The 14,769-nt window shown below is 46.4% G+C and overlaps 1 protein-coding gene across 1 annotated transcript in view; it reads right to left on the bottom strand.

The window, feature by feature from the left end:
* Positions 1-14,457, bottom strand: part of LOC132475204 (CXADR-like membrane protein) — a 61,097-nt gene extending 46,640 nt beyond the window's left edge. The window contains exon 1 of the mRNA XM_060076210.1: positions 13,993-14,457. Within this exon, the coding sequence (XP_059932193.1) occupies positions 13,993-14,053 (61 nt within the window). The 5' untranslated portion in view covers positions 14,054-14,457. The remainder of the gene's footprint in view (positions 1-13,992) is intronic.
* Positions 14,458-14,769: the final 312 nt, after the last annotated feature.

Raw genomic sequence — 14,769 nt, 5'->3', positions numbered from 1 at the left:
GAAGGAACGGTCCTCTGGTGAGCAAGATCCTCTGGCCCTGTGGCCATCCATCAAGACCCCCGTGGCAGAAAGCAATGCACGCTCTGTGTCCACGCAGACCCCTCGTCTCACCGGGGGAGGGGGCGGGGGGGGGGTTAAGGGAAGGAGAGGAAGAGGAGAGGGAGGGCAGGGGAGGGAGAGGAAGAAAGAAGGCACTGATAAACGAATTCCCTCAGTGTGGAGTGGGATGGGGAGGGTACAGGGGGGAGAGTCGGAACACCTTACATCGTAGAGTGGGGGGTTGTAAAAAAAAGAAAAATAAATTGGCCACCGTCCCATAGATTGATGGACTGGGCTTCTGTGCTTGTAGGGTGGTTGTTTTTTCCCCCCTTCACCGTAGCACAAATACACAAGGGTGTGGGACTAGTCAGGCTGCTGCTGGGAGTGGATGGAGGCTGCAGTCTAAATATGAGGATTAATGGCCGTGCCTGTCGTCCTACCCAAACATTCCTCAGTGCTTCTATCACCTCACAGCGCTACAGGGCCGGCAGTATGGAGCTTGGTGACGTAGCGGACGGTTGGCTGTTGTCGTGTTTTTTTTTGGTCTCCTTTACCCTCTGATCAGGTTATAACAGAAGGGCGAATCACTTGACGGAAATAGATGGATCGTCACGGAGGTGAAACTCATCCGGCCTCTGTGAATTAGGAGACGGACAAAAAAAACACACCAACCCCCAGGAATCGATAGGAAAAATAATCGGGTTCTTTCGCTAACCAAGGAGCGGTGGTGTCCATGTTTAAGCATTTAAAAATAGCGCACGCGGACGTACATCAAAATGTCAATGCCTCCCCCCCTGCCCCTGCCTCCCCCAACCTTCGACTGGTTAAATCCTGCCCTCCCCGTCCCCCCATCTCTGTACAGTCCTCCCCCAGTCTGAGCTCCACAAAATCAATTGCAGAGGCTGATTAGCCATGTGGCTGAGAGAGAGAGAGAGAGAGAGAGAGAGAGAGAGAGAGAGAGAGAGACAGACAGACAGACAGACAGACAGACAGACAGACAGACAGACAGACAGGCAGGCAGGCAGGCAGGCAGGCAGGCAGGCAGGCAGGCAGGCAGGCAGGCAGGCAGGCAGACAGACAGACAGACAGACAGACAGACAGACAGGCAGGCAGGCAGGCAGGCAGGCAGGCAGGCAGGCAGGCAGGCAGGCAGGCAGGCAGGCAGACAGACAGACAGACAGACAGACAGACAGACAGACAGACAAAGAGAGAGAGACAATGGAAGGGCAGAAGACAGGAGGATCTTTGAATATTCTCTACTCCAAGGTATAGCGTAACTAGGTCACACAACCTCGAGAAGCTCTGCGCTTCAACCGTAATACATTTCAGAAAAAAAAGAGGAAAAAACGAAAGAAAGAAAAAAGAAGCAGGCTTCCTTTAGGTTATGATAATGACTTCCCAGAGGACCTTGCAATACAGTATCCAGACAAAGTACAAATTGGTGTTAACTAGAACATCAATTAAAGGGCCTCCCTGCACGGACTTGCAGTGCACAGTGCCCCGTGACAAGGCTATTGACATAACTTCAGATGGAAAAAAACAAAAAGGCAGCTGAGGCGCATCTATCTTAACTGGAAGACGGGTACTGAGCTGCGGTCTGGCAGCATGGGGACACACAGCCTAGCCACAACATTTGCTTACTTACAGGACCTGCGGGCAGCAGACTTAGTCAGGCTTACTTAGGCTGTGACACAGATACGCAAGAATGCACAAGCTCAATAAAGTTCCCCATCACGAAAGACCCTGGAGTCTCCTACAGTGTCTACTGTCTACCCTGGCTGGCTCGAGGATGAATACAGAGTATGCATGCCGTTTGTGAGGCCCCTGTCCTGGAGTGCACAGCCATGTCGTTTTAGGCTTCCATCGACATCCACGCCGATAATATACACGGCACACATTCAAATACCCCCAGAGAAGAGACGGAGATGGCCGTACACCGTGCACGGGCTTGCGATTAGCTCAACTATACAACGCACAAACAGCCAGCATCTCCCTTGACTGAAGCCTCAGAAGGCAGATTGATTTCGGGGAAATCTGCCCGGACATCTCTGGCTTTCTGGCTGGCTACGCCATTCCGTGGCTAATGAGAAGCCGTCTCCATTCCCCCTGCCGAGTGAGTTGTTCTCTTTCATGCCTTGTGTCAGGAAACGCAGGCAATTCATTACCGGGGCTGGCATGGAGGGGTGGCGGGATGGGGGGGGGGGGGGGGGCTGGAGATGGAGGAGATGGAGGAGAGGCGATAGATGAAGCAAAAGAAGAAAAAAAGAAAAGAGTATGATGGTTAAGCCTGCGCTTTGAGACAGGCAGCCATGTCCCCTAATCCGCCTCTGAGCAGCCGTTAAGCCTTTCCGTTATCTCTCGTTAGAATTGTGCTTCCCTTAAACACATTAACTTAGGCCCCGGTGCGACGCCCACTTTTTTTCCATGATGCGGCATGCTTACTCACAACAGCCTCTCATCAGGCTAAGAGGGGAGAAACATGATAATTGCTGTCACTCTAATTTAATTGGGCCGAGCGGGGTGTGTGTGTGTGTGTGTGTGTGTGTGTGTATGTGTGTGCCTGTTTGTGTGTGTGTGTGTGTGTGTGTATGGGCGGGGGGTTGGTTTTTGTATTAATAGATGCAAAGTTTGTTAGCTTTTTAAACAATCAACATTACCTCGAAAATAAACACTTGAGGCAATCTTTTGTTGCGCATCAAGTATCTCCTTCAGAAGGTTGGTGCGGGTGAACGCATACACTCACACACACACACGCACGCACGTGTTTGCAGGTGCAAGGATGCACACACAAACACAAACACACTCACTGTGTCACAGAAGCAATAGAGAAAAACCCAGAGATGCAACATCTTGGAAAACAGAGCGTAAACGATGCAATGACCAGTCTCTTCTTTATTACCCATACAGGCACATTGAGACAGAAATGCATTTCACTCACACAGACACAGACACAGACACAGACACACACACACACACACACACACACACACACACACACACACACACACACACACACACACACACACACACACACACACACATTCATCCACACCCAGTGTGGACTCACTCTGTGGTAATCAGGAGCCAGGGGGCTGGCGAGGCGGGGCTGTGTGTTTCTCAGGGTCCGTGAGGAGTGCTACATCCTCCTGTTCACACAGAGCAGAAGGCTACCTGGGACCTGAGCCTCCTGCACTGCCCTGCTGCATCTCAGCCCCGGCGAGCTGTCTGCCTGCTACTGAGACACACTACTTGAGCAGCATGAATAAACAACAAGTCCTTGGGCAGCGGGGTCAAGCTGACAGGACACACACACACACACACACACACACACACACACACACACACACACACACACACACACACACACACACACACACACACACACACACACACACACAAACCAAGCTCAATATCCCATGGCACATTTTGACTAAGGATTACAGAGTTCTAGTCAACAGGCTTCAATAGGCATCTTGTGCTCACTTGCACACTTCAACTCGTAAATCAGCACGCTTTCACCTTGGATGCATGGAGTGCATGATATCTTCCCCCTGAGTGCTGTTTTAAAATTATTTGAAAAATGGCTGAAAGGATACCGTGGCTGAAAGGATACAGAGGGTGAAACGGAGAACACAAAAATCGCTGTACTGACATGATCTCAACCACGTCTGGGACTTTTATTAAAGCAGTGCTATTAGGTCACGCACAACTTGAGAGCATTACATTCCTAGAGATAGAGAGAGAGAGCGAGAGCGGGAGAGAGCGAGAGAGATGCAGCGTGGGTTAGGATGCTGCATGTTTGCTGAGACAGCAGATGAGTGGCCGTGCTCTAGCTGGCCCGTGCTCAGCCGAGGCAGGATACATTTAATTGCCTCATTAGCAAAATGGCCAGCTAGGCAGGCGAGGAGTTGGCCTCTTCCACATTGTTCAATGTCAACAGTGCAACCAAGAGGAAAGGTTAACAGAGTAAACAGCATCTCCCTCTAAATAAATCGGGGAAAAAAATACGATTTTCATTGAAGGTGGGCGACGAGGGGGCTATCGGTTCGTCAGACAATAGTGTTTTTTGCGCGTGTTTTTTTCTACACATTTTCCATAGTCTAGCCTCCATTAGTGTTCCGTGCTGCCGCAGTACAACCAGCTTACCCGTCGTCTGATGCTAATTCCTGTTGCAGGGCCTTACAGTTATTTATTTATCCCTCTCTTCTCTAAGTTGGACCTGTCGAGAGAGCAGAGTCATTGTGCTGGCTTTAATTATTTTAAGAGCTCAAATTTGCCAACGCTGCTGTATCCTCCTGCTCCTTACCCTCCTCCACTGCAACTTTGGAGACCAGACTGAGGATCTAGCCAAATGCACTTGATTTTCCCCCATCTCGAAGGGGGAAAAAATCGAGTCACCAAAAATAAAATAAATGCTTCTGCCGCACAAAAGATCTCCAATGTATTTTAAAAAGAGCCATCCACCTGAGCGTGGGCTCGTCTTTTATGGACTATTAAAAAGCACAGATTTATTTCGCCAAACCTATGAAGGAAAACCTATCATGCGATGGAAGGGTGCTTTACTCTTGTCCATCAATCAGAACCCAACCGTCTCCGTACCGAGAACGACAGTTTGGAAAATAACGCCAGACCAATACAGGCGACCTTGAATCAAGCCTCTAAATTACCCTTTTATACGTCTGGAGTTAATAGTGACAGAAAATGAGATGGGCCGGGATGAACAGCGCAGAATGGGGACCCAGGGAAGGAAGAGGATCGCAGAGAAATGGCAATAGACCAAGGGGGGTGGGGGGGGTATTGTAGCATCTGGTTGGAATAAACCAGGATCTCAGGCAAGAAGCTTGATGTATCGCCTGCTGCTCCACAGCATAGGTTACAGAACTGTTGCACATCGGTGTGTGTGTGGGTTGTTTGTGCAACGTGAATATTTATGTGTATGTGTGTGCGTGCGTTTGTGTGCATCTGTGTGTGAGTGTGGTCGTGTGTCCCTAGGTGTTTTCATGTGCATGACCAAATCTTGTGAATTTAAAACAAACACGGTAGCATATAGGTTCTTTGCGCTAGCGTCGGTCACACTACTGCGCCATTACCACTGAAAACGGGGGGCTAGCACGGAATAGCATGCTGAGCTGCACATATCTGCATGGCCGGTACAGCGCACAGGCTGAATTTCATCAACAAGTCAAGTCTAACGACTCGTAAAAAACAAAGGTGGTGGCGCCATCTGTTCAAAACCACTTTGCAGGGGGAAATAGAGCCGGCGGTGGTGGGGGGTGGGGCGGGGGGAGGTGAGGTGGTGGGGGGTGGGGCGGGGGGAGGTGAGGTGGTGGGGGGTGGGGCGGGGGGAGGTGAGGTGGTGCGAGTACGGGGGGGGAAAAATATAATTTTCCAGGACTAAGCTCTCACCTTGACCAAAGCTCCTGAATACTGTGAGCTACATTACCTCCTGTACTTTGCTCCCCTCTCCCTCCACAGTGTTGGCCGAGCGTGAGGCTACGTCCAGGGGCTCGGATGCATAGCACTGGTGTGGTGAGAACACGTCGCAGCAGGATGCAGTGCAATGAGCGGCGCTGCACACTTAATTGCTGGCGGCGGCGCGATTGACCAGATTGAATCAAGTGTTCATTTCGTCTCCTCCACGCAGGTACAAACAGTGAAATGGTACGTCAGCGCATGGCGAATGAAGTACATTCCCAAACACGTCTGTGCTTCTGAACACACAGGAACCGCTTGGGTTGACCAATGGATAAATGCCTTTAAATGGTTGGTTAAAAAGGACCGACCACCCAATTTGTAGCCCACAGTGCAAAAATGACCTTTTAATTCTGTTTATACTCTCCTGAAGCAGGTCGCCAAAACCCTTCTATAAGACATCGTGTGCTATTCTTTGTCCCCCCAGACATTCTAATTCACTCCCAGTACAGGAAACCTTACCAGAGGCAAGACCCTAGTGTCTGCCTCCGTCAGATGGTCTCCGACGGAGCTCCACCACGCACAGGTGAGCACCCGGTCTCCTGACACTCTCTAATCAACGGCCCCCAAATGGCCACCATTCCACCACCTCCTCACCCCCCCCCCCCCCCCCCCCTCCCCTCTTTCCAAACACCATCCATCTTGAGATCTTTCCAGGCACACGGCATTGCCCGAAAGGCCCTGAAGATGAATGTTCCCGGGGCATGAGGGCCTCTGCTGATTAAAGGCACTAACGCTTAAGGAGAATGGGTGGGGGTGGAGGGGGGGGGGCGGTTTGGGGGACGGACGGACGGACGACTGGTAAAGGGAAGGAAGGAAATGGGAGGGAGAGAATGGAGCACGTGCACGGTTGCAAACACCTAATGGACTGTCCTGCTCCGCCGGGCTAATCGACTGTTTCAAATTGAAAGGAACAGCGGGCGTCTAAGTAGAGCGACGAGGAACATTTCCTCCTGGTCATTCAGACAAAACAAAACCAAACAAATAAAACCGGAGACGGAGGAATACATGTGTGGCGCGGCCGTTCATTGTGGCGCTGGAGGCACTACCCGTGCACTGCAATTTGCTTTCAATTGCGCATCTGTAATCAATGGAGGGAATTGAGTCACAGTTGTAGAGTCACGGAGGGTAAATGAAGTCAATTTGATGTTCATACATTGGCACCATTATGGGAGAAGGAAATCAGTCAAATGACATCACGTTACAAATGTTCTTACACAATATTGATTTTTTATTTCTCACAGTGCGGCATTGGGCCTAAAATTAATTGTATATTCTGACGAATAAATGTAGCATTTCATTTCAACATTTTCATTGTTTTACAATTTCAAGTGGTCAATTTCCCACTCTGGGCCCTATCTTGCATCCGGCGAAATTGACTTTCTTCACTGACGCATGTGTCGTTGCTAGTTTGCAACTGGCGCAGAGCGTTCGTTTCCCTCCACCACCACACGCCTGTAAATTAAGGAATGATGTTGCGCCCCAAGGGGCCGTTCGGCGAAAGGAGGATGCGTGTTCTGGCACGTTCCCTGGTGCTATTTTGCAGTTTCAGAAAACAATTGCGCCACATAACAGGAAATACCTGGTTTAAAGTCAGTGGCGCGTTGTTCAGATGCTATTTTAAGGGCGCATGCATAATGTTGCTTGTGCACCTCGCGCATACACTTTGCTTCTCTCATCTAGTGCACATTCTTGGTAAATTATTTGGGAAAGAACAGCTGATACAGCGAAAATAAGTTGTACTTCATTGCATCTGCAAACACCGTACAGCAAACACATATTTTCTTGACACAGACATCGTTTACAAGCCCATATCTCTTAGGATTGATGAGTATTTCATCATGAGAAATCATTGTTTTTCCGCGAGTGGGTGTTGAAAAAAAATGAAATGCGGGCGCTCGTGTGTGTATGAGTAAAATAATTAATGAGAGCGGGCGCGAGTGTGTGCGTCCATCTGTTTAAACACACGCAAACTATACACGTAACGCAGAATACAGTCAGGTAATACAGGCAATGTATATTAATGGGGGACACATGCATATTAGGAAAACAAGTCGATTACGATAATGCACACAATACTGGTAAGAAACAATGTTAGTTAATGTATTGCGTAGGCCTATATCATTAAATAGAACCACACCGCATATCATATGTGTTAAGTCTTCTTTGCCGAAATGTATATGCCGGTTACATCGCCATAGAACCGCCCACAAAGCTACTTGCGCTTGGCGCTTCTCACTTGCGTTTCAGACCGTTAAAATAGGGGCACAATGTTCAAACGGGATGAGCAGCAGGAAAGGTTGCTCAGCCACGCTGACTGGCGCTTTGAGGGATCATTAAGAAATGACCAACCGACGACATGCGGTAGTTTAAGGTCAGCCTTTCAAAATGCTTTATCCTTGCTCGCTTTGGTTGATGCACCTCCTGTTATACGATCTCAATGACTTATCTCGCCATCTGGGTCCTCAACCTTGACTTAGGGGCAAGCCCTTTGGATGAGATACACTAAAGTGTTTAGCAAAAACTAAAGATCAATCCTATCCTTATCCTGTTTGGCCATGCAGGGCCTATCTATAATTTACCTTATATTCTTTGTGTCATCAATCCAAATTTGATCTTGTGTGATGTGTTTCACTTGAAGGTGAAAGAGATGACATTTGGTTTGTTTTGAAGCCTTTTGTTCTATGCTGAGCTTTTGAATGTCTACGGGGACAGCAGAGAAAACAGAGATATACCTGGTTCAAGAGGAGGCGCTCAAGAGGGGTGTTCTTTACAAAGAAGACAAGCATGCCAGGTGTCTTTCCACGCTGCCAGTTTTCACTAACATATCCAACGCAGGAACGGACCAAAACAGAGTGCGGGTTGATCTAGAGAAGATAGCGCTTTCTCACAGCTCATCCACGATAAACAATTTATTACATACAGGGCTTTTGGAGGAAGAGACCCTTCCCTCTGTTGTCAATTAGCTGCAGTGAAATCGTATCAGGAATGAATTGATGGAAGACAATCCTTACCCCCTGGCCAACAGATCAGCGCTTAACTTAGTGTTGCCTTTGACCTCTGGTCTCTATGTCAGCCTCGAGAGTCAGAGACCTTCATTAAAATGCATATGCTCACTAGAAGCAAAATGCTTAGTTTAGTTATTTTATAGAATACGGCATAATTGCCTTGCCCTTGCTCCATTGACTTTCATGGCTGTTTACTATCAGGAATAGCGTGTCAATCCGCTCTTTCAAGGGTTGAACCTGGATTACCAACCTAGGATTAAACTGCTAATGTGGTAATATGTGCAATTTGCCATAAATTACAGTGACACCATGTTAATTGAGCGACCTTTTGGAATTCAATTTCTGCTGAGGTCCTGGGTTAGCAGAGATCCCAAAAGGGTAACATAATGAAAAGTGGATCTTTCAAGAGAGGAATTTATCTTAGCGTAATATAAATGTTAAATGGTGTGATAAACAAGTCTGTATCATACCGTTACTCTCCTATGTGTGTTTATATGAATATTCTGTCCTCCTCGTGCATGCTTGGTGGAAATACATTTTCACTGCATATTGATACTTGGTGGGAAACTGAAACAAATGTAATCTTGACAAATAAACATGCATTTCTATATGCAATTAAAAATTTAGTATGTTAACAATAGAGAAATAGAGCATTGGTAGTATCAAACTCAATATTATCGAACTAACAGTACAGCTTCTCCGATGTTTGACAAGAAAACAAAAAACTCAAGCCTTGATCCTATGGAGACAGAGGTGACAAAATGGTGGCTATGACCTGTGACCTTGGATATATTTCTGAATGTGGATCTTAACATGGCCCATGCAACAAACATAGCTTGATTCAAAGAAACAGTAGATGGAAAGTTTTGTACCGTATGGAAGGTTTTTAAGATAATGTGACTATGTATCATGGCAGTGTATACGTAGTATACTGTCATGTTATTGGAAGGCAGTGGATGTGGCTCCACATTGAGTGAGCGCAAGTCTTTCCAGAACATCTGTCAAAGATTAGCAGTAAAGTGAAACAGGCAGTTCCTGTTCATGCAGTCCAAAATAATCTGGAAGTAATTTTCCCGCTGAAGGGTGGAAAGGGGGTTTGGTTGATAGGCCGTTGACACTACACAAAGCCAGCCCCAGCATGAACACGTGCATTGTGTTCTTATAAATATAACCCTTTGAATTTATCAGAAGAAATACCTCATCCATGACACATTCAGATAGTTTGGAACTAATGGCAGTAACAACGCACACCGATGGAGCAGAAAAGCTCTCAATGAAGCAGCATTGTTTTGGAATAAAAGGAAAGACCGAAAAACATGACAAAGTGCTTTAATATTTTGAACCTGTCTCTGAAGGACGATGTCAGGGTTGATCGCTTATGGTTGCTAAGGAAACAAATACTTTCCTTTTCAAAGCAGAAACATTCTACCATAGCTTTAAGCTTTTACATGATATAGGTACAAAAACGCTTTTTCACTCTGAACATTTTGGTTCCCGGTGTAATGTTCAGGTGGCCGAGACTTGAGAGGAGAAGCAAGGCCGGACTAAAAGCAGCATAATCAATGAGACATGAAGAATCCTTCAGGTAGAAGGAAAGAGATGTTATAACTGGACAGTCCTCTGTCCAGGGTGTGTGTTAACACACATTAGATTGACCTATTCCTCTATTTTCAATGAGAAAAAAATGAAATTAATCCTCAAAAGGAGAACAAGAATCATCACATCAAAAATAGCAAAAGGGTTGCAGGGGCCACACTGATAAGTCATAACCATAAGCCACGGTAATACTCAAAAGAACCTTTAAGGTACACAACCCCCTGGAAAAACCCTTAAATATTTGGACTGAAAATGAAATACTGACCGATGCTCAGCAGTACCAAGGTGAGCCTAAAAATACTCCTGCCACATTGGTAATGCAAATCACGTAACACGCCTAACCCCCGCCGCCCATCCAAATAAGTCATCTTGAGAGTCGAATTTTCCACTGAGTCACAGTGCTCTGGGGGGGAAGGCGCTCCAAACTAGCGGTAACGCCAAACCATAATAAATGTGAAAGACGTTCCAGCTACCTGACAACAACATCGCACACCGTAAGGCTCAACGGAGGGATGGGGGGGTAGTCCTCTGTAGAAGGTGTGCCAAATTCCTCAAGCGCTCGTAGATATCAACACATCTCCCTTAGCTGAGAAAAATTCCACGTGATCGCCCCACGCTCCTCCCCGCCAAGAGACCCAAACCACGATCTAAACATCGCCATAATGCACAGCAACCACGGCCCTGGGAGGGTGGGAATGTCAGCCGTCCATGGCGTTGGCTGCGTGGGCGGGTGATTTAGGGGCAAACACATCAAGTTGTCACTTCATAACCTCTGGCCCAGGAGGTTCCTGTCATCTCTGTGCTTCAGAGACCCACACATAAACACAAAGAGAGAGAGAGAGAGAGAGAAAGAGAGAAAGAGAGAAAGAGAAAGAGAAAGAGAGAGAGAGAGAGAGAGAGAGAGAGAGAGAGAGAGAGAGAGAGAGAGAGAGAGAGAGAGAGTGAGAGAGAGAGAGAGAGAGAGAGAGAGAGAGAGAGAGAGACTTCTGCCTACCAGAGGCAGACGTGCTAAATATAGAATGGGGACAGAGTTTTTTGCTGGGTGCCGCCGCTCTCTTATCTCCCATCTTTGAGCGGCAAACATGCATGATGGAGTGGCAAATGTGTCGAGAGGCGTCCACGCTCGTGCGTCGACAAAGACGCATGTGTTGTTGCGCACACTAGCAAATACCAATGCATATCGTGTAGTTAAACATGCACTGACTCACGCACGCGCACACACACACACACACACACACACACACACACAAAAGTGCACATATACATGTACACACGCATACACTTGTCTTGCACAAACAAACGCACCGAGTTTCACACAGACACACACACACACACAAAGTCAGTTACAGGGTATTCCCATAGCCACAGGTGATGTCTTTAAAGAAGGAGAGAGGAGAGAGTACCCGTAGAGGTCTTAGTCCGCTGCTCAGAGGGAGACGACAGCCTCTCATTCCTCCCCATTATATTTCTGCCAAGTGACTTACGGCATGTTATTACATCCCGGACATTCTTTAATTTACACATTCAACCTGGTTAAATGTTGGCACTAGGACGAACAGCCTATCCATCAAGGGGCCTACTCTTCTCAGGTGCTGCCCGGCCCCTGCCACCCTCCCTGTTCGACCTTGCCTTTGGGTCTCACGTCAAATCGGAGGAATCTCAAAGTGGGGTTAAGGGACTCTCTGACAATTAATTGCAGTGCTTATCTTTAATGCGAGGGGGGATATGACATCTATGATGGATATTAAATGAAGGACGTCTCAGGACTCTACGAAGCTCACGGCAAATTGGAAAATGGGGAGAATTAGCTCCCTTTGAATGATTATTGATAGTTGTTATGACAGACACTTGCTGTGGGAACCCTGTATCGTTGTAGATCTCAAATTAATTCAACGCTGTTACTTGTAAAGATACAAAAAAAATCTATTTTATGTAACAAAATTGGGGCAACCTTGCATGTGATTGGAAAAGGTGTTATTATTTGACAAACTAATTGTGTCAAATAACATTTAACTTTTAGCTTACCTGGGTTGAAAGGATTGTTCCCAATGTGAACACATGGACAGGTCTGGCGTAGGCAATGCTGCTCAGTCAAATAATTATACACTCGCCAATTACGGGCAACTCATTCTCCGTCGCACAACGAGAAATGGTAGAAATGGCACCATGGCAACAATACGTATAGAGCAATTTGGAATGAAAATGCTACCGTGGGTGTTAGCTGATGGTTATTTCAAGCAAAATATAGCATTATTAATACTACAGAGTTGTTTGAAATGTACAATCTTCATTCTCAATGATTCCGATGACTTTTGTAAATGTTTTCCTATTCTTAAGACATTATGAAAAAAAAAAATACTTATTCTTTCCCTTGAATTTCACTGGGCCAGAAGGATTCTGATTGACATCGTTATTGACATCCCATGTGTGTGCATAAATGTGACTTTGTGTGTGTGTGTGTGTGTGTGTGTGTGTGTGTGTGTGTGTGTGTGTGTGTGTGTGTGTGTGTGTGTGTGTGTGTGTGTGTGTGTGTGTGTGTGTGTAGAATGACTTTGAGCCTAAGATGAAGGCAAGGCAGTGGCTGTTTTGCTTGCATGGCATCATTACAGGCAGGACATGGCTAATGTGTCCACATGCCCCCACCCTCTCTCAGTGAGTAATCAATGTCCTTCAGCTGTCCAACACACAGATCTATAGGGTAAAAATGACAATATTATGCAAAAAGGTTGACGTGCGCAGGGCAACGTTCATGGTCCTGCTCCTGTTGTTTTTACTAATTGAATCAGCTGATGTTTGCACAGACCTTCAGTGGGGCCATTACTCGAATAATAAAGTGTGAATCTGTAGAAGCTTTGCTTGAATCTGTTTGCATTTAGGCTACATATACACATCTTGCTTACTGCAGGGCTCCACTGATACAATAATAACAATTTAAAAACACAATCTCTTGCCAAATATGTCATCTTCAACTGGCTGACCTTTCCAACTGTTTGTTTTGCTGCAACCTCGGCGTCCCTATCATCGTCTTCGGTCATCAACCGGGCATCTGGACTGGTCAACCACAGATACACAATCCTGCTTCTCTAGCCCATTTAAATAGATACATTCAAAAAGGATCGCACCATAGTTCTAGCCTACCGTATATAAATGGGGAAACCATAGGGGAAACGAAGTGGTGTGAAATTATTGAAGACACTGATTCAATTGTATGATTGCAAAAGTAATCTTCCAACAGGCAGTTCTGAGATCCTGAGTCTATGGGGTCCAGTAGAGTTTCCACCTTGATTCTCAGTTAAATCCAGTTGGGGTTTGTAACTGAAGCTTACGATAGCCTACGAATTATTAACCTCATTTGGATATAAGTTTTGGATATAATATTGTCGTATTTTCACTATTAGCATACGTGAAAGATGCAAATCCAATTTATTTTACACCCCTCCTAGGCCTGTCTGGTAAGAGCACGTTGGACTGTTAACAAGCCAATGCATGCACACCGAATGCTGTGTTCGCTGCCGTTACCAAGGGAGGGGCGCGTTTGTCTTACAATAAGACAACTTTTATTTTGTGGTCTTCGTGCGATCAGCGCAACATCATTCATTTGAAATGGAAAGCTGATCTTTCCATTTTTCCGATGCGCAATACATGAAACGTGCATGTGAGGAACGCATTGTGAGGAAAGTCCACGCTTCCCACATGCCACACATCACCACACTCTGACATCATTCTGATTGATATTTCAGCCCCTGGTCAAAAAAATAAAGAATCTGGCATAAAAAGATTTAAAAGCAATTGTTACAGCGGGTAACAACAGTATATGCTTTTATTCCATTGTCATTGACGGTACAGACGCGAATCCATACGACAAAAATGAACTCACCCAGAAACAAAGAAGGGGATATTGCAGACATCACGGCAGCCGACACGACTGGAAATCCCATGCAACCGAGCTGAAGAGGCAACAATGCAACTCACACCTCCTTCACGTTAACACGGGTGACCAAAGTGGAGTCAACATGAAACGGCACATGAGCGTTCGAAAGGTAAATCTTCACAGAGAAGTGTCCAAGGGCATCATATTTTAGACACGCCACATAACTACGCCCTACAGGAATAAGAAAAACGGATATGCTCGTCTCGTCATTTTCCCCACCACACTTGGCTTCAGATCGAAGTTCCTTTGCTGTGTCTGGCGTGGGACGACCTGTGTCTCGCAAGTCCCGTCTGTCTCAAACGCTGCCGTGAGCGAGTCTCCTCCTCTCTCCTCCTCCCGCTGCACACACGAGAGGCGGGCGAGTAGGATGATGCTGCTGCTGCTGCTGCTGCTGCTGGATGCTGAATCAAGGAGACCTCTACAGTCTGAAGTTCTCCAGCGGCGCTCAGAAGACCAGGAAATTCCACTACACGGATGCTTGCTGTCAGTGGGTCTGAGTTCAAAAGTGGAGCTGGCGTCAGTGAACATTTAACATCCAAATAAGCATAGTATAATAGGAACAGAGAACAAGACACAAGATATGTGCCCTAAAACATCAGTCAAAAGCACCCTATGTCTTTTTATTTATGTTAATTCATTTTTTGTTAAAAACACATAAATGGTTAAGAGAGTTTAAATCCTAAACCATCACCAAAATGATTACCTACCCAGAGAGCAAACAGT

The sequence above is a fragment of the Gadus macrocephalus genome, chromosome 16 (genome assembly GCF_031168955.1).
Source record: "Gadus macrocephalus chromosome 16, ASM3116895v1".
Classification (NCBI taxonomy): domain Eukaryota; kingdom Metazoa; phylum Chordata; class Actinopteri; order Gadiformes; family Gadidae; genus Gadus; species Gadus macrocephalus.
Note: the sequence above shows the minus strand (reverse complement) of the source record. Positions and strands in the feature narration are given on the sequence as shown.